Here is a 25,824-nt window from a genome sequence, read left to right as displayed (position 1 = left end):
AAGAGAAGAGAAGAGAAGAGAAGAGAAGATACTGTGACCGTATCAGCACAAGTAATATTTATTTCAAATGATATGCTTGGTAAGGAAGCAGGCAGCAAGCTTTCTTTGTGTGGATGTTGGGAGAAGCATCAGATTGTGCAATAGGACGCCCGCCAGAGCGGCGCCTCACACACCCACTGGGTGGCTTAAAGAATCCCCGAACTAGGCACACGTCATAGAAGAAGCAGCAGAAGAACACTATTTAGTGACTCCATATTGAAAAACAAATGCCAGCGTACAGTGATGCCAGAGCGATCGGGCCAAATTTAATGTGTTTTCGGCGTAAATAAGGCTTGACTAACAAAACTGCATCCGTCAGAGCAGTGTGCAGAATTTTGGTTGAATTATGAAGTCAGGAGTTCTGATAGAAAATACTCTCCAAGCGAAAGGCGTTGGTAAACAACTTATATAACTGGGTTAGCGTACGGACGCGATGGCTGAAACCAGATGTCTTTGGGGATTCACCATTTCCACTCCGATGTTATAAATTAATTACGGCAGATCCGCCGAACATAATCAACTCCGCATGGCATAGCGCACTTGTGCGTAACATAGTCGCACAATCTAGCGTATTGCTGATGTCAACAGGCTGGTTTATCCAGGAGAGGTAAAAATCAGAGTGGGGACATGGCACACTTGCCACCCCTATTCCCGGCTTTGCTATAAGTTGTTGCAGATTCTCGGGGGAGTCTTCAGTCGGGAACGAGCTTCAGAAGGTGGAACTACGGTCAGTCCGCGAGCAAGGTCTACCTCTTCTTTGTCTGAATAACTGACACAAAGAAACGCGAGTGAAGTTCTAAAATGTTTTCGTGTGCAGTGATGGTAGAAAATGTAACTATATGATAAAGATATTTGTGCGACATCCGATCGCGAAGTAAACTCTGAATACTTGTCATATTTTTAGGTAGTGACTGTGAAAAGTTGAGTACGCCGTGGGGAATCAAACTCCTGACGGAGAACGCTCATAGCGAGGTTGAGGTCTGTAGCAGTGAGGGAGCTCATTTTCTGAGGAATATAACTTTGGGATTTGGGAAACTCTGTTTTTCAAAAGAAAGGCATTCGTCCTGTAAAGAAGTACTATAAAATAAATCCAAGTAAAACTGAGAATAGGATTTCAGGACCAAATTATCACACTGGGTCACGGGGAGTGACAAGTGCAGGATCTGAACGATCTAGACAGAAAAATTAGGAGAAGGGCGGTTGATTCATATCATAAAAGTAGGAGGCGATAGACTTGGGAAGGAGGAGATCATGAATGTTCAACTCGCCTAATTTAAGATGAAACAGACTAGCTGAGATATCCGTAATAATTAGCCTCACGTAACTTGCATCGGTCATAGAACGATAGAGGGGAAGTTTGATGGTGTCGAGTGATCAACAAGTGTGCAAGATTGTGTAAATATAATTTCAGTGATCTGTTTACCAGGAAGATGGATTACGCCAGAAATGTCATCAAACTCCTAGAACCCAGGACTGCACGAGCCAGCGACATGGAGTGAGCACCGATGGCGGGCCCCTGAAATCTTCGGATGGGGCTGGAAAAACACCAAAACTGTTGAGTAATGAGCTATTTTCTTCCAATGTTAGTATTTCCCCTTGTAAATAGAGTTACTGTAAATATAGGGTTAATGATTATGTAATTGATAGGTTAATTACCTGGAGTGGTCGGATGACCCTTGTTTAGTTTGATTTTTGTAAGTAGATATGGGAAGGAAGTGAACCAGGAAGGATGTATAGAGTTTGGGACCCCTTTTAGAGGATGCATGTGCATGCTATACTATATATTTTTGTTATGAGTGCTGAGGAGATTTGAGGGGGAAAATAACTAGAAAATTGAACAGGTTAATGCCGTAAATTTCATCTGCGTGACTGCATAATACGAGCAGGGATTAGTAGGTGACAGTATCATTAACATGTGCCTATACAGAAGTTAATGTGGGATAGTGACAGCACTAAATTCATAAAAGTAGAGGCAGTAGTTTGTGTTGCATGCTAGTGTATAAGTTTGGCTGTAACTGAAGATGTTCAAGAAGATATGTGCGAAGGTTCGAATTGGCCCCCCCTACACATTAGTTAGGCTAATAATGTAGAGATTTACTAGTTGAGTTTGATCATGTCTGATTATTAATATTATTATTATTATTATTATTATTATTATTATTATTATTATTATTATTATTATTATTTTCTTAAAGTAATTTGATCGGTGATTTTATACCGATATGACAGGTACACAACCTCGCCTCAGAAGGCAGAGGACTGGGAATATTGCTGTGGTCAGTGGCTGACGTATGGTGAATATTAGGAAGGAGAGTAGATACGAGGCGAACTCCAGACCTCCAGAGATATGAGAGAATTTGATGTGCGTTAACGATTGAATTTGAGAAATGATTCTCATGTATTGAAAGTATGTGGGCTGGCTTGAGCAATGAATAGATTGCGCCAGTTTCTAACGAATTGAATTTTATAGACACCAGGCCGTAGCGTGAGCCGGCTGGTGGGTGTTCTTAGCTTCCAGACAGTGGAAAGAATGAACGCTTTAAATTTACGAGCCAGGAGGAAGGGAGCGACTTGCGAGGGTCAGGCCCGGGTGGAGTAGCTGGTCGTGCTACCAGGCTGCCTTGCCTTGGAGAAATAATGACAGTAGAATTCTGTAATTGTCACATATGCCGTAAGCCACGAACCACATAGCAATATTGATGTTCCCGTTGTATGACAGTGTTCACATGATTAGGGTAAATTAGGGCTTGATTGCAGGATCTTTGATGGAGACGGACATTGTCTCAAGTTCGAACCTCGACTGCACATAGACAAGACGACTACTCGCACAAGTAGCGGGTGCTACTAGATGAAATACAGCCATTTATATTTTGTGTTGTTGTATAATATGTGTTCCTTTTTCAGGGTGTAATCTTGTTTTGTGATAAGTATTGTTCTGCGCGAATTTAGACTTCGTGAAATTTCACTGGTAGTTGTTGGAAGTGACGGGTTCGTTGTCGAGCCTGTGTTCGTTTGATTTTTATTTCATTTGTCTTCCAATTGGTGGAAACGCGTAACCGTATTTCTTTCCCATGATTTAAGTAAAGTTTCGATTATTTCTCCAGTATACTTTTATTCACGTATAGATATTTGGTGGCGGTAGATGTAAGTTAAATGACCACTCCGGGGTAGTTGAATTAGTGTGAGTAAATTTTAACTTAATGATGTGGGATTCGGTCCCAGGGGATACTGGTCTTTGGAGGAAAATGGTTCGTAATTGTAACTGTAAATAGATAATATGTGTTATATTTTGTTTTGTGTAACACTCAACAGTTTAATGTTCATCAGGTGATAGACAGACAAACAAAAAAATACACATCCCCACAGGATGATCGTACTCGTAGACATACTACGTTTCTACCTCTGGTTTATTTTTTTGTTTATTGTAAAATTAGGTATCCATCAGGTTGTGGGTTCGGGTGGGAGTTTTCCTTCATCCAAAATATTATTAGAAGCTGTGGTCATCCACATAGATATTCTAATGGAATGTGGATGAAGTTAGCTGATGGATGATGGCACGGATTTTACCGTTGCTAAGTAATTGTCTTCATTTTGTCAATTTATATTACTTTACCAAGAATGTCATAGTGTTTGTATAGATTTCAACGAGCGCCTTAATAAATGGGAGAAACTTATTTGTGCCTATCTTTTCCGAAAAACAAGCATCCAAGAACCTCTTCCGTTCATTGTAGGCCTTTAAGTTAGTTTAAGTTTAATAGCCTCTACATGCCGCGAACGGTCTTCGACCCTGAGGAGTCCATGTTCAGACCTCAGGAACAGGAGAGTAGCTCTGACCTGGCTGTGCTGTATGGCCGATAACTTCTCATGTGAGTGGATTAACGATACAATCCCAATGAGGGGAAATCGGCGCAGGCCGAATAGGTCCCTTGACTATCGACTTCCGTGGAGCATGGTCCCATGTGTTCGTGACCCGAAAGGGTTGTTTTGTTGTCACATGGTCCCATGAGTCATGGGGGACGGTGGGAAAGGTCCCAATATGTATGATGAATAAAAGGTACTTTAATGAGCTGTATGAAACTGAATGGTAGAACGCTGAAGCATGCCTGATCATACTGCTGTAAATTAGAAAGCTGTATGCACAAGCTATTCTGTGCTTTTCTAGGTACAGAATATAAGTATGGAAAATAAAAGGAAAATAGTCAGCTGTGAGTAACAGCAACTACAGCACATAGGAGCTTTAGGAAAGCCTGATAGAACTATACACTGTGAACAAAATGAGTCTGAAAAGGTGGAAAGTATTAAGAGGTGTTGGTGGTGATGGTGTTGATTACTGTTTTAAGAGGAAGTACAACTGGGCAACCATTGTCTATTAACATTAATCAGAGGGAAAACATGGAAGACGTCTGACACATCGAAAATTGAAGGTATTGGTCAAAGAAAGACGAGGGTAACGAAGGGAATGAAAATGAAGAACGCCCTAGGCCTCGGGAACCCAATATCATTGGGACTGGAAAAGAACAAGAGTTGACCAAGGGTGGTTGGATAGGATATGACAGCAAGGAGCCTTACACAAGTAGGTGGAAACAATACCAGGACTAGTTAAAGGCCGCATGGTCGCCAAACTATGCTCCCAATTTAACAGTCCCTGGGGTCCCTTTTAGTCGCCTCTTATGACAGGCAGCGGACACTGTTGATGTTATTCTGTGATCCACACCTAAGGGGGGAAGAGTATTAAGAATAAAAATAGAAGATAGATGTAAAAGTTTTTTTTTCCAATTTGCTTTAAGTTGCATCGACACCAATAGTTCTGACAGTGACGATGAGATAGGAAACAACTAGGAGTGGGAAGGAAGCGGCTGTGGCTTTAATTAAGGTACAGCCCCAGCATTTGCCTGGTGTGAAAATGGGAAACCACGGAAAACCACCTTCAGGGCTGCTGACAGTGGGGTTCGAATCCACTATCTTCCGAATGCTAGCTCATAGCTGCACACCCCTAATCGCACAGTCGATTTGCTCGGTTAAAAAAAAAAAAGGAGAAGTGTATGATGAATGAAAGCTGTCTAATACAATGCAGAAATATGTTTGTATTGCTGTATATGAGACAGCAGCACGCAGAAGCAAGTCTGATCGTATTAATGTCAATGAGACCACCACACCTGCCAACTTTCGAAAAGGGCTAACAGTAAAACTCATGCACGACAACAAATCTAACGATTTTCAACATACCCCAGCTTAACTAAAATAATTATACTTCTGGGCTACAAAATGCAATAATTCATGCTTTAAACAGGATACTTCAATGAAATCATATCTACTTATATCATAGGCCAATGATTTTTTTTTTTGCTATGGGCTTTACGTCGCGCCGACACAGATAGGTCTTATGGCGACGATGGGATAGGAAAGGCCTAGGAGTTGGAAGGAAGCGGCCGTGGCCTTAATTAAGGTACAGCCCCAGCATTTGCCTGGTGTGAAAATGGGAAACCACGGAAAACCATTTTCAGGGCTGCCGATAGTGGGATTCGAACCTACTATCTCCCGGATGCAAGCTCACAGCCGCGCGCCTCTACGCGCACGGCCAACTCGCCCGGTAGGCCAATGATTTGTAGATGAACATAACAATCAAGAAGAAATTCTTGTTAAACAGCAGCAGGCGTGGTGAATATTGGTTTGGAGCATACATAACAGAACCTCCTTGATAAATTAAAGAGGTATGCGATAATTGAAAAGAAGCTTTACACAATAAAACTTGTTTAACATAACACAGGCGAGAAATACTATAATACACACTACAAACCACATGCTAGTTGTGGCCTTTTAAGCTTCCTGCAAACAGTTTGAGAAATTTTTTTGTCATAACAGGGACCAGAACTTCTGGTCTTCAAAATAGGAATAGACTCCAGAGATTCATTGGACATGGATGATCTGAACTCTGTTCCATTTTTCTTCACAAGGCTGAAAATGCATTCACATTCTGCATTGCTATGGGGTACGGTGGGAATAGAGAGCATTACTCCAGAAATTCGGTTATACTTAAGAAGTCCATCAGCTCCACAAATTCCTGATATTTGTGCCCAACTGGAATCACTTGCAGCATCTTGATTTGCAGCCAAAGTGTCATCTACCTGAAGAGCTGTGAACTGCCTCAGAAGCTCATTCACCACCTCATCTGTAGTTTCATTCTCTTCCTTGCATTACATGATAGGAAATTTTTCAAGAAAAAATGAATGGAAGAAAACTGTGCATCTTCAATTTTGTATAACCTAGCAACTTGAACATGTTTTTAACACATCATCCTTGAGTGGAAACTTGTTGATGATGTAGTCACAGGCAGTACAAAAGTAGTTTCTCACTGATGAAAAGAAAAGGGATTTATCTGTATCCTGGAGACCATTCACTATGTTCGAAGTCTGAATGCCAATAATTAACTCATCATCACTTCTTTGATTTTGATTCAAGTTGTACTCAGCTTCAAGCAATGAGGAGCTTTTGACAATTTTGGGTTTAACAAACATGGTGAATAACTGCTTTAGCAAATCCATTAGAAGTTCTAATAAAAAGTGAACTTGTGGGAAAAAAGTCAAAAGGGCAACACTGAATTTGTCAAATACAGGGATAGTCACATGAAGGAAAGTGCAAAAGGCTTTGTTCAAGTTTGAGGATAGAAACATAAACAATTTTTCCTCACGTGTCTTATGTTTTAGGATGGGTTTGTCACATTTGGAAGAATATGCTATTCTTTCAGCGGCATGTGTAGTAGCAGATCAAGAATTCTCTTCTTCTGCTACTCTTTGGATCCACTTTGTTCAACTCTAGGTATTCTGAAAGATGTCAAGCTTGTGGAAATATTTTGGGTACATAATATTACTTCCTCTTTGAAGGAAGAAAGAAGCGGATTCCACTGGTCCAGTAGCCTATCCAATCATATGCCTAGTACATAAATGCTCCAGAATTTTCTTTGCCTCTTCATTGTGCAAGTTCTGAAATTTCTGAAGGCTTTTCCTTTTGACACTCTTCTCTAAGAAATAAAATATATCAACAAGGATTTCATCCACTTTAACACATTGCGGACCGGTCCCGAGAAAACTCGTGTTTGCCTAGCCGAGCGTTGCGGACCGGTCCCGAGTTATCTCGTGTTAGCAGCAGACCCAGCAGACTGAACTTTAGTGCTATCTTTTGAGATATACGGGAACTATTTGGAGGTCAAGGGTGATAGAACTCTGTTACGTATGGTTCTACACAATCGATAGTCGCATTTGTTTTCGAATATTCTTCATATCGTAGATTTTCTTTGCATTTCTTGACAACATGTTTACAAAGTTCGAAGAGCCATGCAAGATGGCAGCGCCTAGCGATCGCACGTGTTTACACAAAGATGAAATTATTCGTGAATTATGTGCTGATACAGGCTCCGAATATTAAGTGATGCTGAGTATTTAGAGTTCGACGATGAAATATCTTCTAACGGAAATGTTTCAAGTGATGACGAGGCAAGGTGTGGAACTCACGTAGCGCAGAACGAGTCTTAAGTTATATTTGTGTTACGGGTGTAAATATTCTAAATGTTGTAAATAATGCAGTGTTTTATGACGACTGGGTTATGGACAACAGTGAACCTAGGTTAGAGGACTTTGAAGGTGCTCCTGGTATAAAGGTATGGCCTAATGAATCTGGACACATAGGACAAGTAGCAGGACTAATGTTTGGTGAGGAATTTTTTCAGTATGTAGCTGAAAAGACAAACTTACATTATGAGCAGAAATCACATTCTCATAACTTATCCCCTAAAACACTAAAGTGGACTAATGTCACTAGCAGGGAAATTAAAAAATGAATCCTCTGTGTATATTGATACGTCAGGTGAAGAAATCATGTCTGAAAGATTACTGGCCAACCGATCCCCTAATAAAAAGACAAATATTTCCGAAAACTATGAGTCGAAATAGATTTCAAGAAATACCCTGCATTTCAGCAATTATTCAGGAAGGCCAATAGAAAAATACACAATAGTCCTTCAAAAGCTATTGAAGTTCGGACAGTTTATTTGTATGCATGCACTCCAGCTTAGAGGTAGTTAGAAAGTGGCCGGGAACAGGGCTGTGCATGGGGCGAACGGCACCCGGTCCGCAATGTGTTAAGTTGAAATCTTCCAGCAACTTTTTCAGCTGCTACATTAATTAGGTGGCAAATGCAACCTATGATGGCAATACCAGGTTGAACTTTTTTCAGAATGGCTGAAACCCCATTTTTGTGTCCTATCATAACAGGAGCATTGTTGGAGCAGAAAATCACACAGTTTTCAATTGATATGTTATGAGAATTCAGCTCTGATAACCTCGGGTTACCTATGTTTCGCCCTGGTGAGTCCCCGTCTAACGCTGGTATGGGTAGCACAGTCACTACTTTTCCCACGGAATATCATAGAATGTAACAACAATAAGATACAACCTGGCATTCGTATCACTGCTTCCATTCATTGCCAAAGAAAAGGGTCCGTTCTGAAGGAACTTAACAACTTCAGATGATGCACTTTTTGCCATTTCATTTACAATGCATGTTGTTTCCGTGCGACCAAAGCTATATTACTTTGCAACTTCTGATGTGGGAAACATCTTCTTAAATAAAGCACCAGCATGAACAGCCGCACATAAGGTCACATTGTGTCCTACCAAAAAGGAAGTAAACAGACACTCGACCCTAATTACGTCACAGTCAAAGTTTCCAGATTTGGCAAAAATGGTGTTGATTTTCTTTTTATCTTCCTTCGATTTAACAAAACTTACATGTTTACCGCACTTCACATGATTACTTAAATCGTTTCTTCCACTATGTGAAATATTAATATCACACCGACGTACCGTGCAAAAGGCATTTTTTTTCCCCTTTCTTGAATTTAGTATGCGTAGAAAATCAACAGAATATGATTCTTTAAATGTCTGCAAGTACTGTTTCTTGTTGGATTTATTCATGAATCCTACAACAGGACTATAGCGTATGAAAATGTCCGAGAACAAATGTCTCGATATCTACTGAAACATCGGAAGGAATTTGGATCACTGAACGTCACATAAAATTACAACACTCAAGGCAGTCAAACTCTTCAATAAAACATGTCAAGCACAGAAAGTCTTAACCTCTTAACATACCAATTATTTACAAAACTGTGATCTATTTTTTTTACCTAATTTTTTATTGTAAAAATGGGCTATTTATTGAAAACTAATGACAGTGGTAACAATTAAAATACATTTTTCGAACTTAACAATGTAATATAGGCCACCAAAAAGTTCCTGTTTTAAAATCCCGAGTATACTCGTGATACATTTTACGGGTTCTAAAATAAATAAGACAGCGCTAAACATCCTCACAACTTTTGGAAATGTATTTTAGGATTAGCCTTGAAAGGAAAACGTGGTGGGGCAGGCGGTAGTGTTCCAGAAGTATCAATTTCACACCACTGTCTGGCACTTGCAATATCACAATCAGATGAACTAGAAGTACCACTTTCTTCTTCTGAACTGTCTTCAGAAACTTCTTCGGAACTATCAGACTCACTAAACTCAAAGTCGGGCCGATGACCTTCGATGTTAGGCCCCTTAAAACAACAAGCATCATCATCAGCAACAAACTCAAAGTCAAACTCTTCTTCACTCTCCATTTTCACCTAACAGACAAAGTACACTTAGATAGCAACAAATACGGGAAAGCCGCGAAAACGAACTGCCTGAGTCGCCGACATCCACTACAGTTGAGTCAGAGACATCTGTTGGCAAAAATAGGTCCCTAAAGTAATAATTTCATAAACATCTGGCGAAATATTGAGAAACAACAAGAAACGAGTATATTCGGGCTTTAAAATTAGGTACCGATCAATGAGCGACATTCCCAAGTATACTCGGGATTTTATTTTATATAAATATGTAAAACCCCGAGTATACTCGGACTTTCATGTTAAGAGGTTAAACCATTAAATGAACATGACACCAACCTCGTGAACAAAGCATATGCACATGGTAAAAAACACACACGTGGAACGAATGTAATTAGTCCAAGGAGTACAGGAAACTGCGAATCATAAACTCAAACACTTCATTAAAATATGTCATAAACTTAAAAGGCCATAGCATTCAAGGAACGCCAACTTCGTAAACAAAGAACAACACTCACGTGGTCAAAGAATATGGGTTAAATCACAACAAGCAAACGGAGCGGAACAAAGATTTTGCAGAGCAAAGCCTGTCGACACCTAAGATTCACAAGGAAGAACTGTTATCCCGGCTTTAAATTCAATTCTAATGATGACACAAACATCACATTGTTAAAAATACCTACCATATCAAAGAATGAGTTATCGACTATCGTGGATTTGCCTTCGACCCATGCAAATAATCGATTGTACGGAAGTGGGATGATTATCGAATGTTAACGTTTCAAATTTTTGTCCGTAAAATGACACCGTCCATCCGTAAAACCGTAAAATGCTGCAATTTCCGTAAAAGTTGTCAGGTATGGCCCACTGACAGTGAGCACCATGCAATTTTCTCATAAAATATCTTCTTCCCACAATCTGTCCGCATGGCTGATGCAATCTGCCCTGGTGGAAAATGTAATGCTTACAAGTGCCTTGTTTTTGCCTCTGTGAACATCTGCTCCCCAGCAGTATGAGCGGTGGTAGTGAAATGAAAATCCACAGCCTGTTTCCAGTCATCTGACCGGGTCAGGAATGCAATGAATAAAGCCCCCATCTAGCAGCGAGGATAGGAATTGTGTTGGCTGGTGAGGCCTGTCGCACTCCTCTGGAGCAATGATTAATGAATGCCGGATGATATGACATGATATTGGAGAGTGTTGCTGGAATGAAATATGACAGGGAAAACCGGAGTACCCGGAGAAAAATCACTGAGTGGTGGCAGTGTGCTGCCAATATCTTGAAAACAATTGGTTTAGGGCTTTCAAATGTGGTTTTCGGTTTTCATGAGATGTTACTCGAGTCATAAGACTTAAAATGAGCCTTTTCTCGTCCTTGTACGACAAATTCAAATTTTCCCTATATTAGCCTATCTCACTGGACTAAGGGCCGAAGTTTAGGACAGAAGCTGAATTCTGAAAAATAGTTTCTTAGTGCGCCTCTAGTACGAAAGATGTACCTATGTTCACAGTTTCAGTTTTAAAGGTCTTTTGGATCTGGAGATACTAGTGATCAGTGAGTGGTATTTGGCTTTATATATATACAGTATACACGTGTTGATCATGCACCTGTTGTTCACAATGGGTGACTGGGATGAAATAGGAGCATGGTAGGCTGAGTGAAAAAAAAAAGGCAAGCTGTCAATGGCAGTCTCAACTGTCAATAATGTTACTGGTTTTACATCCCACTAACCACTTCTACGGTTTTCGGAAACGCCAAGGTGCCATAATTTTGTACAGCAGGAGTTTCTTTTACGTGCCGGAGAATCCACCGACACAGGACTGACATGTTTGAGCATCTCCGAGAACCCACAGACTCTGCTGGGATCAAACCTGCAATTTGGGCTCAGAAAACCAGTGCCTGCCTTAACCGTCTGAACCACACAACCTGGCTCTCACACTGTTCAGCCATGTCTGATTCTTTCACGAACTATAACATCTTACAAAATTGTACAAAACTATTTTAATCCTCCTAGTCAATACTATATATTTTACGTCCAATTAAGACGAAACTTCATACATAAACAGACATGTTTCGACCCGGCATTGGGTCATCCTCAGTAAGACATGTAAAATGAATTAAAACATAGGAATCACACAAAATGAAATGTTAGTTAAGATTTTTAAAAAGCATGATGAAAGTTGAAAAAAACTCTGAAATGTTGATCGTTAAAACAGTCTTGAGCTAGAGGTCTTTCTGTTTCAATGTTTTTGTTGTCCTTTGGTGTGGTCCAACTGGTATCTGTATACTGTTGGCTTAGTTGTTGTGTTCCGACATGGGCTGATATACATAAGCATTATTGAAGTTGAACTGTCTGAATTTTTTTTGTTTTGCTAGTGGCTTTACGTCGCACCGACACACATAGGTCTTATGGCGACGATGGGATAGGAAAGGCCTAGGAGTTGGAAGGAAGCGGCCGTAGCCTTAATTAAGGTACAGCCTGGTGTGTAAATGGGAAACCACGGAAAACCATCTTCAGGGCTGCCGACAGTGGGATTCGAACCCACTATCTCTGGATGCAAGCTAACAGCCACGTGCCTCTAACCGCATGGCCAACTCGCCCGGTCGTCTGAATTTTCAGTTTATAAAATGGATACTACAAATACAAGTGAGGTTGAAAAATGGTGAATAACAGGAATAATATTTAGATGAAGTTACGAAGAACGAAAATTGACTAACGTTATGTGGCCTGCTTGTATCACCCTTGTATCCATAAAAACCAAACCACATGGCACTACAGCCCTTGAAGGGCCTTGGCCTACCAAGCGACCGCTGCTCAGCCCGAAGGCCTGCAGATTACGAGGTGCTGTGTGGTCAGCATGACAAATCCTCTCGGCCGTTATTCTTGGCTTTCTAGAGCGGGGCCGCTATCTCACCGTCAGATAGCTCCTCAATTCTAATCATGTAGGCTGAGTGGACCTCGAACCAGCCCACAGGAGTAGGTAAAAATCCCTGACCTGGCCGGGAATCGAACCCGGGGCCTCCGGGTAAGAGACAGGCACGCTACCCCTACACCACGGGGCCGGCCTTGTATCCATACTGATGTAAAAATTCTCTAAAACCTTCTTGTTCACGTTGTAGAATTTTTAGATCTTGATCTATTGTAGTATAACTGTGATTATAGTATTTGTGATGGTTACTCCCATTCTCCCGCATGCCCCACCTCATATCCCCACTCCACTTCCTTGTAACTACATGTCTTTCATCACGACTGCGGGAGCAAGCCAGTCGAGAGCTGAACTCCGTAGTAAGAGAACACAGGTGCCCTGCCCTGCCGGACATCTTTGGCGGGGAGCCTACAAGAATACTGCCAGACGTTCCAGCCTCAGCACTCAGCGACCCTGATAATCTTCCTTTCCTTGGTCAGCTCTACCCTCATCTGGTCCAGGAGCTACGACAACGTTCGGCACCATGGGACATCCATACCTGCCAACTTTCAGAAACCAAAAATAGGAAGATTTTTTTAATTCTTGGATTTCATCACATATATTCCACCACAGTCTACGTGAAAAAAGGTCAGGATAAAAGGCATACATATCTACCATTACAATGCGAATTGACCATTAAATTTAGAATTTTAAACTAAAAAACATAAAAATGGTTACAAGAAAATGTACCTAATCACCGTCATTTACGAGACATACGAATAATAATATTTATGTCACACCGACACACACAACAAAATGCAGGATACCGTATTTTCTCGCGTAATTAACGCATTTTTTTGATGAAAAATACAGGCGAAAACTTCGGATGCGTAAATTATTCAAGGAATTCAGATATTTACAAATTACTTATAATTCATTTACATTTAAAAGATTCATCAAATATCACATAAACACAATTGGTTCAACTCATTTGAGGTTATCGTCATTTGGTGTAAAATTCCGGCGTGAGATTTTCCTGAAATGTTAAATAGGGTACGTCAGGTAAGTCAGGCACGATGGTTTGAAGTACCCACCCAAGAAAATATTCTTCTCATTACGAGCTGACAATACGACCTGACTGGCATACCGGCAAAAAAAGCAAGCTGTCCAACAAGAGAAGGGCCGGGCATAGAAGGAGGGACTCTCCTACATTACCCCAAACCGTTCGTATCCAATCTTGTACGAGTGACGTGTCCATCTATCCTTTTTCTTGAATACAAATGTGGATCATTCGCGGAAATTTTGCTTTAGGCATTGTTTTTCGTTTTAGAACAATGTAAGGTGCAAGCTTTCTGCCATCAGCTGTTACAGAAAGCATTGCAGTACCGGTACATCGTTGTTTTTTACTTCCGGTAGCGCGTACGATAACACTGCATGTTCCTTTCTTATCGAATGTTCAAATTTGTGGCATATGGAAACTGATTGGCGTCTGACCTGCGATTCCTATAAGGGAGATCAAATATTCCTTCACTTTACGCTTCTCAATCACAAAGCGATGACAATGGTTGAAATCATTCGTTATTTATTTGGCATAATGTTGTTCATCGTCGATGAGAAAGTCCATTTCTCTTTATAAAATTAATCAAGCCTCGACTAACTTTCAAATCCGAGACACTGATTCCATTCTCATTCTTTAAAATACAGCAAGTCGTGAGAAACGGCTTATCCAACATTGCGTAACAAAATCATATATTTAAGCAGATAATCCTCTACTTGCGGGAACTTGCTGCTTTTTGGTCCGCAAAACGCTCTGCTAGACTTGTTGGCCGCTTGAAGTGCACTTCTATTACCGCTGACTACTTGCTGCCCGCTGCTCTATTCCGTGACCACGTCTATTCCCGTATGTTTCGGCGTAACTGATCACCGCGTTTTTGTATGATGCAGTACTACAACAATATTCTGGACTGACAAACAATTTTGAGATCACAGAGTGTCCCGTACCCGAAACACTAGTAAAACTAGTGCAGTGGGATTTCCTGACGGCTAATAACAGCACGTTGCCCTGTGTGTAGAATGCCCGCTTTCGCAATAGGAAGCCTGCCACTTGAATAGTTGACATCTTTATTTTGAAGCGCATCCGGAGCTGAGTGATGGATGTTCGAAGTTGTTGGTGCGTCAAATATGTAAACATATCTTTTTCTCCACTTTGGACCCAAAAATATTGGGATGCGTAAATTATGCAAGGGCGTTAATTATGCGAGAACCGGGCGAGTTAGCCGTGAGGTTAGGGGCACGCAGCTGTGAGCTCGCATCCGGGAGATAGTGGGTTCGAATCCCACTGTCAGCAGCCCTGAAGATGGTTTTCGTGGTTTCCCATTTCCACACCAGGCAAATGCTGGGGCTGTACCTTAATTAGGGCCACGGCCGCTTCCTTCCCATTCCTAGGATTTTCCGGTCCCATCGCCGCCATAAAACCTATCTGTGTCGGTGCGACTTTAAGAAAAAAAACAAAAAACAAAAAAAACCGCAAGAAAATACGGTAGTTTCCTTTATCAGACAGTAAAATGAACGGAAAAGTATAGGTATCTCTGACCACTTGGAGATAACGTTTGTCATATATTTTGGCAATAACGAGAAAAGAAAATGCCAGAAACTGTCACCGACACAACCACCTTAAAAACACTCAACACATTCAAATTATGCACTTAAATACGCGAAACTACCACATACAAAACAATTCAATATGTCCCATACATTATTAACATACGACTTTGTCAGAGGGTGAAAGCATAGAAATGCATGAAGAAACACGTGGCCTACAACTCCGATGAAATTACGCACAGGAACGATGTTAACAGCGCGCGAACAACACAATAACAAACTCATTCCTTCGTCCCGGTTAACTGAGTCGTTAGCGCGCACTTAAGCCTCTTGCTTGCAGGACGATCGCCGCCCAGCTGTATCAAGCGCACACGCTGTTGTGGTGAGCAGGAAACAACATACACGATGGCGACGGACGAAACACTCACGAAATAAAGTATCAAATAAATACGCTTGAAAATGAAGTTTCGTAAATTTGCACAAGCACATAAGAATTTATCCTTTATCCTAGAGGAAGGGTATTGGCCGTACTAGAGATTATATTAGTAAAAAATCGGAAGAAGTAAAAATAAATCGGAAAATCGGAAGATGAGTTAAAAACCGGAAAGTTTCCGGGTAAATCGGAAAGGTTGGCAGGTATGGACATCCTGTCAGATGACGCGGATGGTCTCCCCAATCCAGGCTGTGATCGTCCCGCTGATGATCAGTCGGATTTCGATGCCCGCAGCATATCCGACAAGGGATATGACTTGGACGACAGCTTCCTGCGCCCCTTTCCTCGTCGTGTACCAGCCACCGATCCTCTTCATCCTCCTGTCTTAGTTCTGCGGCCGGCACCCTCATGCTACACTCTTGTAGCGGTGCCACTGGCTAATCCTATCCTGTATCTGGACACCCCCCTAGGTCGATATGCTATTCGCATTCTCAACAAGGGGTTGCACCTCCCGAAACCCAAGGACGCTCCTCGGGTCTTCCGGGCCACATGTCCCTCTGCCTTGCTCAACGAGGTCATCCAGGATCTGGAACAGCACGGGATCATCAGGCAGGATGACGCCTCCTCAGCATTTCCTTTGTTTCTCATCCCAAAGGGTGATGGCAGCGCCAGGGTCATTTACGACTTGTCTCCTTGGACGCCCTTCATCATGAAACCACACTTCCAACCTGCTACACGCGCACCTGCAATTGCATATATAAGCAATGGACCGGGGATCAAGGTCAATGTTGACAAGTGCCAAGCCGTGCTCTTCACTAAGAAGAACAGACGCACACGCAAACCAGTCAACATAAAACCGCTAAAGCTTTTCAACAAAGATATAGTGTGGCATGACAAAGTCAAATACATAGGAGTAGTCCTAGACAGAAAGCTCACCATGCTACACCACATCAATGATATCCAAAGAAAAGCACACATACAACTTAGTATATCCTATACTGAACAAAAAGTCCAGTATTAACACGGAAGTAGCCATAAACATGTATAAGGCCCTAATCAGACCAATAATCATGTACGCAGCCCCAGCGTGGGGGTTCACTGCAATGATGAACCTGGATAAGCTGGAATTAATACAAAATAAATGCATACGAGCAGCGACCAGACTCCCTTACGACACGCCAACTACGCAGTATTGCGAAAGTCAGCTCAATAAGGCACCAAATACGTAAACAGACACTAAATATGTACAGAAAGTTATGGAGTAATAAGATCAACCTGTTAATAAGCGGGATCGGACGCTACGACGTCGATCTTTACACCAAGTATCCCACACCGAAGCACATTCTGTTCAGCCACAAGGTTGGGTGGGCGACGGGCCGATAGCCAACCCCCTCCCCCCAAAGCTGACACCTATATACCACATAAACCCACACACTGCAGACACCTATGTAAATATGTAAATATGTTTCAGCTGTCCAAGACCCAGGGACCAGGCGAGGAAGATTGATAAGAAGTACAACTTAAGAAGACAACGGCAACGTAGCCAAACGGCCAAGGACGTATCAATCCACCCCTGCCCCCGACAGAGACATGGGAGCGGAACACCAGCCCGCGCCCTACAAACAGCACTAATATCTATCTGTTTAATGAGTTATTTCACTCCTATTTAGGTTGAACGCTGGACATGAGAGCAGGCAAACAGCTGGCACTCCAATGAGAACCTGTATATACATATGTTATTAATAACCTTAGTTTTAGATCTGCAGTGACAAGTGTGTTCCAACAACACCGCATAGAGGGACATCAACAGGCGGAAGAAGATAGCCCCTTGCATGCAAGGCTTGGCTCTAATTCCCCCTCTCCAAAAGGAGATTTGGCACCAGGGACTGCTGGCTGCTGGACAATGGGACGAACCTGTAGTCCAGAGCCCAGACGCTAGCAGACCCGTGCCGACCCGGCAGTGACAAGAAGGACTGATCCCCATAATAACAGAAAATGGCAAGGAAATGGTTATGATTGCATGACACCTATTCCTAAACTAACACAACCTCTGGTCTTTATCTAGCCTACATCCTTGCATGTGCTATCAAAAGACGTCAGGTTTTACATGTAGGCCAACTCACCCGGTAACGTGTTTTTTAATGTATGCCATGCTCCACAAAACAATACCTCACACCCAGGTATATTACCAACTAAACCTTTATTCTTTGTCCTTGAAGTATACAAAAGAACATCGATGGATTCACGTTCATTTTCAGAACACATATGGAAATGTCCAAACAGGGGTGAAAACAAAGTGATAACAGTCATTCAGGGTGGATTTTTATCACAGTTTGAGAGCTTCAGTATGTGTATGTCCTCCACGAGGACTTATCACACCTTGGCACCTAAGTGGCATGCTCCATATAAGTCAATGAAGGTCATGTTGTGGTATCAGGTCCCATTCTTCAATGAGAGCCAGTTCGAGGTCTTGGAGAGTCTGTGGTGGAACAGGACGCCCACCAACACTTCTGTCAAGCTTATCCCACAAGTGCTCGATGGGATTAAGGTCGGGACTCAGTCCTGGTCTTTCAATCTCTCGAATGTCCAGTTCTCGCAAGACAGCTCTAGTGATGCACGCTACATGAGCCCTGGCATTGTCGTGCATGAGTATGAATTCAGGGCCAGCATCATATGCAGCAACCAACACATGCTGTAGAAGTATCTGCTCGATATACCCCACAGCGTTAAGATTACCACGGACGACTACAAGGTCCATACGGTCATCAATACTGATGCCATCCCACACCATCACAGAACCTTGTCTGAATAGGTCACCTTCCTGGACAACATTTGGCACACAGTGCTCACCACGGCATCTTCATATATGTTGGTGTCCATCATGCTGTGTTAGGGGAAATCTGGACTCGTCTGTTAACAACACAGCTCTCCATTGGCAAAGTTGCCATTTGACGTGGGTATGGGCAAACAGACGGCGATCTACGCGATGTTGCTGCATTAAACGGAGCATTCAAACAGGACATCTGGGACGTAAGGACACTTCTCTTAACCTGTCCCTTACTGTCTGGTCAGACACTATGACTCCAGTGACCCTCCTGAGGTCTTGTTGCAGTTCTCTGGCAGTTGCTGAACGACGCTGCAACGCACAGATGGTCAGATACCGGTCATCCTGTGGGGCTGTCATGCTTCCACGAACTTGTCCAACCCTCCCTGTGAACTGGCCTGTCTCATTGTAGCGATTCCACAAGCGTTGAATAACTGACGGAGAGACACTGAGATCCACAGCAACACAACGAAAAGTCCACCCTTCCTGAATCTTTTTTCTTGTTTTTCTTTTTTTGCTATTTGCTTTACGTCGCACCAACACAGATAGGTCTTATGGTGACGATGGGACAGGAAATACCTAGTAATGGGAAGGAAGCGGCCATGGCCTTAATTAAGCTACGGCCCCAGCATTTGCCTGGTGTGAAAATGGGAAACAACGGAAAACCATCTTCAGGGCTGCCGACAGTGAGGTTCGAACCCACTATCTCCTGGATGCAAGCTCACAGCTGCACGCTCCTAACCGTACGGCCACCTCGCCTGGTTCTTCCTTAATCACAGTGACTGCCCTTGCGACTTGAACCTCATTAAATGTCTCATGGGATGTGCTAGTTTACGTATGACGTGCTCAAACGACCGCAGTAGCCTGTGTACCTCACAACACACACTCACACTGCTATTCACATTGTTTTGAGGGGTCACCTGACAGTTTAATGCATTAATATGCCTACAGATGGAGTATAACTTCGATCTGACATACCCTGAGTAGCTAAGGTCTCAAGGTATGCTGTACGACCATTGGAACCCCATCTGCCAAATTAACGTTCACATACCAGACATTACAAAACATGTTCCCCTAATTTTTTTTAAATGTATATATATATATATATAGAAAAGTACTTAATTTTATTCCTTTCTTATAATACTTCTACAGTTCACCACTAACATTTTTATGTCATCCCTACTTGACTTCTAGATCCCTGTAGTCTTATCAACGCTCCCTAGTCCACCCCATTTTCCTGAATGTACCTCCCTATAACCCTTCTAAACAAATTTCCTAACTTAATGTACCACTGCAGTTTACGTGAAGGCCATCTGAGTGCAGATTCCTATCTCCTACCCACCCATTAGGATCTAGAAATCTCACTCCCAGTTTCCCACATACCCACTCCATAGTCTCATTTAAATCCCCAATCACCTTTCAGTCAGTATCCCTCCTACACAGGATTCCACTCATAACAATCTCTGCTTCCTTAAACTTCACCCGTGTTACATCTACCAGATCCCACACATCCCCAACTATGTTGGTACTTATACCTGCTTGCCTTACGTTGTTGGTACCAACGTGAAACACCACCTTCTCCTTTCCCTCCTTCTTCTCTTCTACTTTCCTTAAAATCTGCCTCAACCTAATTCCTGGATAATACTCTACCCTCGTTCCCTTTCCTTCATACACGTTATCCCGATGTCTAATAACAGAATCCCCTATGACCAGAGTTTCATCGACTGAAATATACTATTCAATATCCACTTTCCTTCATGGTGAAATCTCTGCAGATTGCTACATGTATAATAGTGAATCCACTTCTCTATCTCAACTAAATGATGTGGCACCCACTTCTGCACCTTTAAAAATTGCCATAGTATCTAGTGCAATGGTGATGCACGAATACTTGTAAGTTCAGATAATTACATCATCACAGTCCAGCTTGTGCTTTCTATTAGGTGCTCTTTGATCACAGAGACATCACCTTTACGAGCTCGCACACAACACTTAGTGTGTAACTATATACCAATTTCTATCACTTGGCTATTGTAACAGTGATAAAGTAAGATAGTGGTGCCAACAATAGACATAAGCCTTTTTAACCGAGACAGAAGTTTTATCTTGGCTTCAACAGGCTTTTCAGATAAGGCAAATGAATCTGTGTATTATTTCTAAAACCTTTGTGTAAAATCTTTGTGCAGTTGAATCTCATCCCCACCTTGCCAAAGTATGATAGGGCAGAGCGAGAGCACCCAATGTAACTATATACCAATTTCTATCACTTGGCTATTGTAACAGTGATAAAGTAAGATAGTGGTGCCAACAATAGACATAAGCCTTTTTAACCGAGACAGAAGTTTTATCTTGGCTTCAACAGGCTTTTCAGATAAGGCAAATGAATCTGTGTATTATTTCTAAAACCTTTGTGTAAAATCTTTGTGTAAGCCATCTTAACTGGAGATCCACAGGCAAGTGGTCTATTAAATATGATGAATACATTTATTAAAAACTAGGGAAGGCAGAGTTTTAGAACAGAGTCAATGATCTTGTTGAGATGAACATGAGTTTTCTAACTATAAACATCTGAACTTGGTGTTAAATCCACAATTTATCTCATAGTGTCCAGATGCTCAATTAAAAGATATGCCAGGTGTATGCATAAGTATTTGCTGGTTTTTGTGACAAAGGAAACACATAATTTTCAAGGGAAATGCACTTATTGTTTATTCAAAATATTGGCCTTCGGCTTCTACACATTTCGTCCATCTTTCAGGTAAGCTATGAATACCATGGCAGAAAAGCTGCTTGTCTTTTGCGCCACACCATTCACTGAGCCATTTTCCAACTTCCTCGAAATTGCTGAAGTGCTGCTCTGCTAGTTCATGCCCCATTGATGCAAAAAGGTGATAGATAGCGCCAGGTTGGGGCAGTATGGCGGGTGTGGAAGGATGTCCCATCCAAGTGATTTCAAGGTGTCTTTCACTGGTTTTGCTGTGTGAGACGGCGCACTGTCATGTAACAAAATCACTTTGCCATGTCTTTTGGTCCAATCTGGTCATCTTTCGATCAATGCACGATTTAAATTAATCACTTGTTGGCGATAGCGTTGTGCATTAACGGTTTCGTCGGACTTCAAGAGTTCATAATACACAATACCTCTCTGGTCCCACCAGATACAAAACATTGAAATCACCATGTTTAAATTGTCTCACATGTTCTAATCGATGGAGCGTGTTCATCATATACTCCTAACAGCAAACGAGGACTTTCCACAGCCTTTTTCTTTTGATTAAATAAGAAAAGCAATGCGTGCTGCAAATGTTCTTTTTCAGGCACAAACGTCAACATGATCACTGAACGATACAACACAGATGCTGATGTCTGGCAGACTCAACCTGAGTGTGTTGGTAGGTTAGCGCCAGGCGAACAAATTGACGTATGTGTCAAATTCATATGCTGCGTACTGTTCGCTGGTACCATCTCTTAGTGAAACTGGAACAGACTTATGAATACACCTGGTATATCAAACAGCCAAGTAGACTGAACAAGCAGACTGCATCCAGTCTTCTCACAATGAATTGTCATATATGTTCTAGTACAAATGCAAACATCATGAAGACCCTCTTGCTGAACTATATGAAAATTATGAATGCAACAAGATTTATAGGTGAAAAAATATGTTAAACAATTTTCACATCTACAAAACAATGAAATGTAGGTATCTGGAACAAATTTTGAAAAAAAAAAAAGAAGAAGTTAACTACTTACCCAATGTCTTATGACTTTTACTAAATGGTGAAGGCTGCAAGAGGCTTATGCCATTTTTCTCAAGAATCTTGCGAACCAAACTAAATCCATTGCTGTGCACACCACTTGATGGTAAACCAATAACTACATCTCCAGGCACAATACAATCCTTCTTCGGCAACAGAGTTGAGCGTTCAACAGCACCCACTGCAAACCCTGCCAGATCATAATCACTTGCTGCATATAGCCCTGGCATCTCAGCAGTCTCACCACCTGTAATGAATAATTCATTTGTAAATATTTACCCCGTGTGGGGATTTACCAGTTACCTCCGTCGGGCGCGTCCCATTGGAATTGGGGAAGCTCGCTGGCTCTGCCGCCAGCAGAGTCAGAGGGTAGTAGGGAAATAAAATACCACCGTGAAAAAAAAAAAAAAAAACTGGTCCCTTGCCAGGGTTACGGCGAAGACTGGTAAATGACCAGAAGCCAGAAAACATCTAGGGCTAACAACCCTAGTTGTAAAAGGATGGATACCCATCCAAAGCAAAGTCAAGTCAAAAGGCATGATGGCACAACATTTCAAGAAACATACCCCAGGGGGTAAATCTTCGGATAAATCCCTCGTCGTGAATGCCACGGCGCACGAGTCTCGTTCGGATTCTGGGGGAGACTCGACATCATGCAATCGACGAGTCGGAGCGTCTTGGTGTACCCCGAAGAGTCAAAAACTCAGACCAAAATCTAAAACCTTTCTAGCAACTTTCAACATAAATTCAATTACACAAACTGGCAAGCTGAAAACCCTCACCAAAGCTCTTCACGAAAATCAGATATCCATAATGGCCCTACAGGAAACAAGGTACCCAGACTAAGAGATTTTTGAATCCGAAGGCTACCGATTTTTCAAGAGCAAAGCGCAAAGAGGAATCCTCAATGGAGCTGTGATGCTTGGAACCGTGTTTGCTGTTAGAACCAAGATCCTTCAATCGGTTGCAAATTTCGAACCTGTGAATGACAGATTGTCTATACTCACAATTAAATGCGCGAACAAAACCTACGCCCTAGTTAACGCACATGCTCCTACAAACGATAAGAACAAGTCTGATCCAGATGAAGTTGATAATTTCTGGGACCTACTGGATGAAAAATTAAACAAAATCCCCAAACACCATGTCAAGCTTCTTTTGGGTGACTTCAATGCCAACTAGGTCGTGAACAGAAGTACAAGAAAGTTATAGGAAATTACCCTGCTCACAAAAGAACCAATCCCAACGGCAAAAGACTGGTGTCCATTTGCGAAAATCACAACCTGCAGGTAATGTCGATCCACTTTCGCCATCTACCCAGAAAGCAAAAATCTTGGCGTTCTCCCGTCCAAGCTCTCGGAGAGTTCCAAATTGATCATGTTGCAATCTCCAGGAGAAACAGCCCTGAGATTATGAATGTCAAGGTAAAGAAAGGCATCGATGTGGCCTCAGATCATTATATGTCTCTTATCAAATTCAAACCAATTCCCGCAAACACAAGGAAGACAACCAAACAGATCAAACGCTTCGACAATGATAAACTTCGGCAAAGGGTCGAGGAGTTCCAGGAGAAGGCTAGACCAAATGACTGTGACTTTAACAACGCCAAAAGTCTCCTTGTTGAGGCCGCCAAAGACGTTGCAGAAATCAAGACAAGCAAAAAGCATGCCTGGTGGAATAGTACCTGCGAATCAGTCCTCCAAGAAAGACTCAATGCGTGGAAACAGTACTACTCTACGAAATCAGAAAATGATTGGGAAACCTACAAAACCCAACGTGCCCAAGCAGCTAGGGTGTTCAGAACTGAGGAACGTAAATACGAAAAATCTCTCATTGAAAAGATAGAACAAAACTTTAGGAAGAATGAAAGCAGAGAGTACTACAGAGCCTTCAAACGCAAACTCACTGGCTATAAACCACCATCTCCATGCTTTGAGCGAAAGGACGGCGCACTGGCGACGTCAAATAAAGAAAATTGCAGCATTCTGGCAGATTACTTCAAGAATTTACTTAATTGCTCTAAACCACAAAGTACCATTGAGAGCAAGGAATCCTTACTCAGGTACCCAGATTCCAGACCACCCGACAGAGATGAAATCAAGCGCCACATTGCCCGTCTTAAAAATAACAAAGTGCCGGGGGAAGACTCAGTAGTAGCAGAACTATGGAAATATGCCTCAGAGGAATCACTTGATATTTTGCAAAAGCAAACAGAAGAAATCTGGAACAAGGAGACCCTACCCGAAGATTGGAAAATAGCTTTGATCCATTCATTACACAAAAAGGCAGCACGAAGAATATCAACAACTACAGAGGAATATATTTGCTACCCGTGACTTACAAAATTCTATCACTTGCCATCCTGGAGCGTTTGGAAGCACAAGTTGAACATCAAATAGGTGAATACCAAGGAGGGTTCAGAAAAGGTTGCTCAACAGCTGAACAGATCCAAAATCTCAAAACGATTATCAGATATTGTATACTAAGGTCCAAGCAGTATGTGTCTGTCTTTGTGGACTTTAAGAAAGCGCACGACTCCATAGACCGGGAAGTCCTGCTAAACATCTTAAATAAATTTGGAGTTGATTTGAAATTGCTGGCATTAATTAGAGCCACCCTGACCGATACAAAATCCAAGGTGAAGTTCCACGGATGTCTCTCGCATTCCTTTGACATCAAAACAGGAGTTCGACAAGGTGATGGGCTATCCCCGATACTCTTCAACTGTGTTCTTGAAAAGATCATCAGAACCTGGCGGGTAAGATTACAGGAAACCAACTACAGTCCATTGAGAATAGGAACCAAATCCAAGGGGAACGCAACAGACTGCTCAGCATTTGCCGATGATATTGCTGTTCTCTCAAACGACATAGAAACCGCTGGAGATCAAGTTGAAATTTTAAAGGAAATTGCTGAACAAACTGGTTTGCAGATATCGTTTGAGAAAACAGAAGTAATGACTAACATCAAAGAGGCTCCACCAAAACTCCATGCAAAATACGGGGACATCACCCGAGTAGACAAATTCAAATACCTGGGTGAGATCATCATGAAAAATGGACTGGACAAAGAAGCACTTCAGGAGCGAGTACGCAAACTGGAAATAGCCTACCAAACATCCTGCACAATCTACAACAAAAAATGCCTTTCCCAAAACACCAAGATACGTCACTATGAGACAGTTCTGAAGCCAGTAGTTCCATATGCAGCCGAAACCCTGTCTCTAAATGCCAACAAAGGACTCCTTGAAGAACTGGAGAAAAGAGAACGCAAAATTGTGAGAGGAATCTTGGGATCAAAGTAGAGAAATGGAATCCATCAAAAGAGATCCAACAAGGAAGTCTTACACCAAAATAGAGAAAATTACAGACACAATCAGAAAAAGACGGGCACGATTTTACGGTCATCTGAAAAGAATGGACGGAAGAAAGTTAACTAAAGAAATCCTTCACTTTTTTGATTCAAACCCCAAAACCACAATTCCCTGGTTTAGAAATACCAAAGAAGACCTGCAAATGCTACATATCTCAGCTGAAGACGCCCGTAACAGAGATCTCTTCCGCAAGAAAATATTGACGAACGGGCTAAACCGAGACGAGCAACCGAAGAGAAGA

At 42.0% G+C, this 25,824-nt stretch overlaps 1 protein-coding gene across 2 annotated transcripts in view; it reads right to left on the bottom strand.

Annotated features, from left to right (window-relative positions):
* The window catches only part of Gart (trifunctional purine biosynthetic protein adenosine-3 Gart), a 529,244-nt gene that overhangs the window by 84,750 nt on the left and 418,670 nt on the right, over nucleotides 1–25,824 (bottom strand). For both annotated transcript variants that reach the window (XM_067141687.2, XM_067141686.2), the window contains exon 12: nucleotides 22,206–22,457. In XM_067141687.2, coding sequence (XP_066997788.2) covers nucleotides 22,206–22,457 — 252 coding nt within the window. The remainder of the gene's footprint in view (nucleotides 1–22,205; nucleotides 22,458–25,824) is intronic.

The sequence above is a fragment of the Anabrus simplex genome, chromosome 2, assembly GCF_040414725.1.
Source record: "Anabrus simplex isolate iqAnaSimp1 chromosome 2, ASM4041472v1, whole genome shotgun sequence".
In the NCBI taxonomy this organism is placed as follows: Eukaryota; Metazoa; Arthropoda; class Insecta; order Orthoptera; family Tettigoniidae; genus Anabrus; species Anabrus simplex.
Note: the sequence above shows the minus strand (reverse complement) of the source record. Positions and strands in the feature narration are given on the sequence as shown.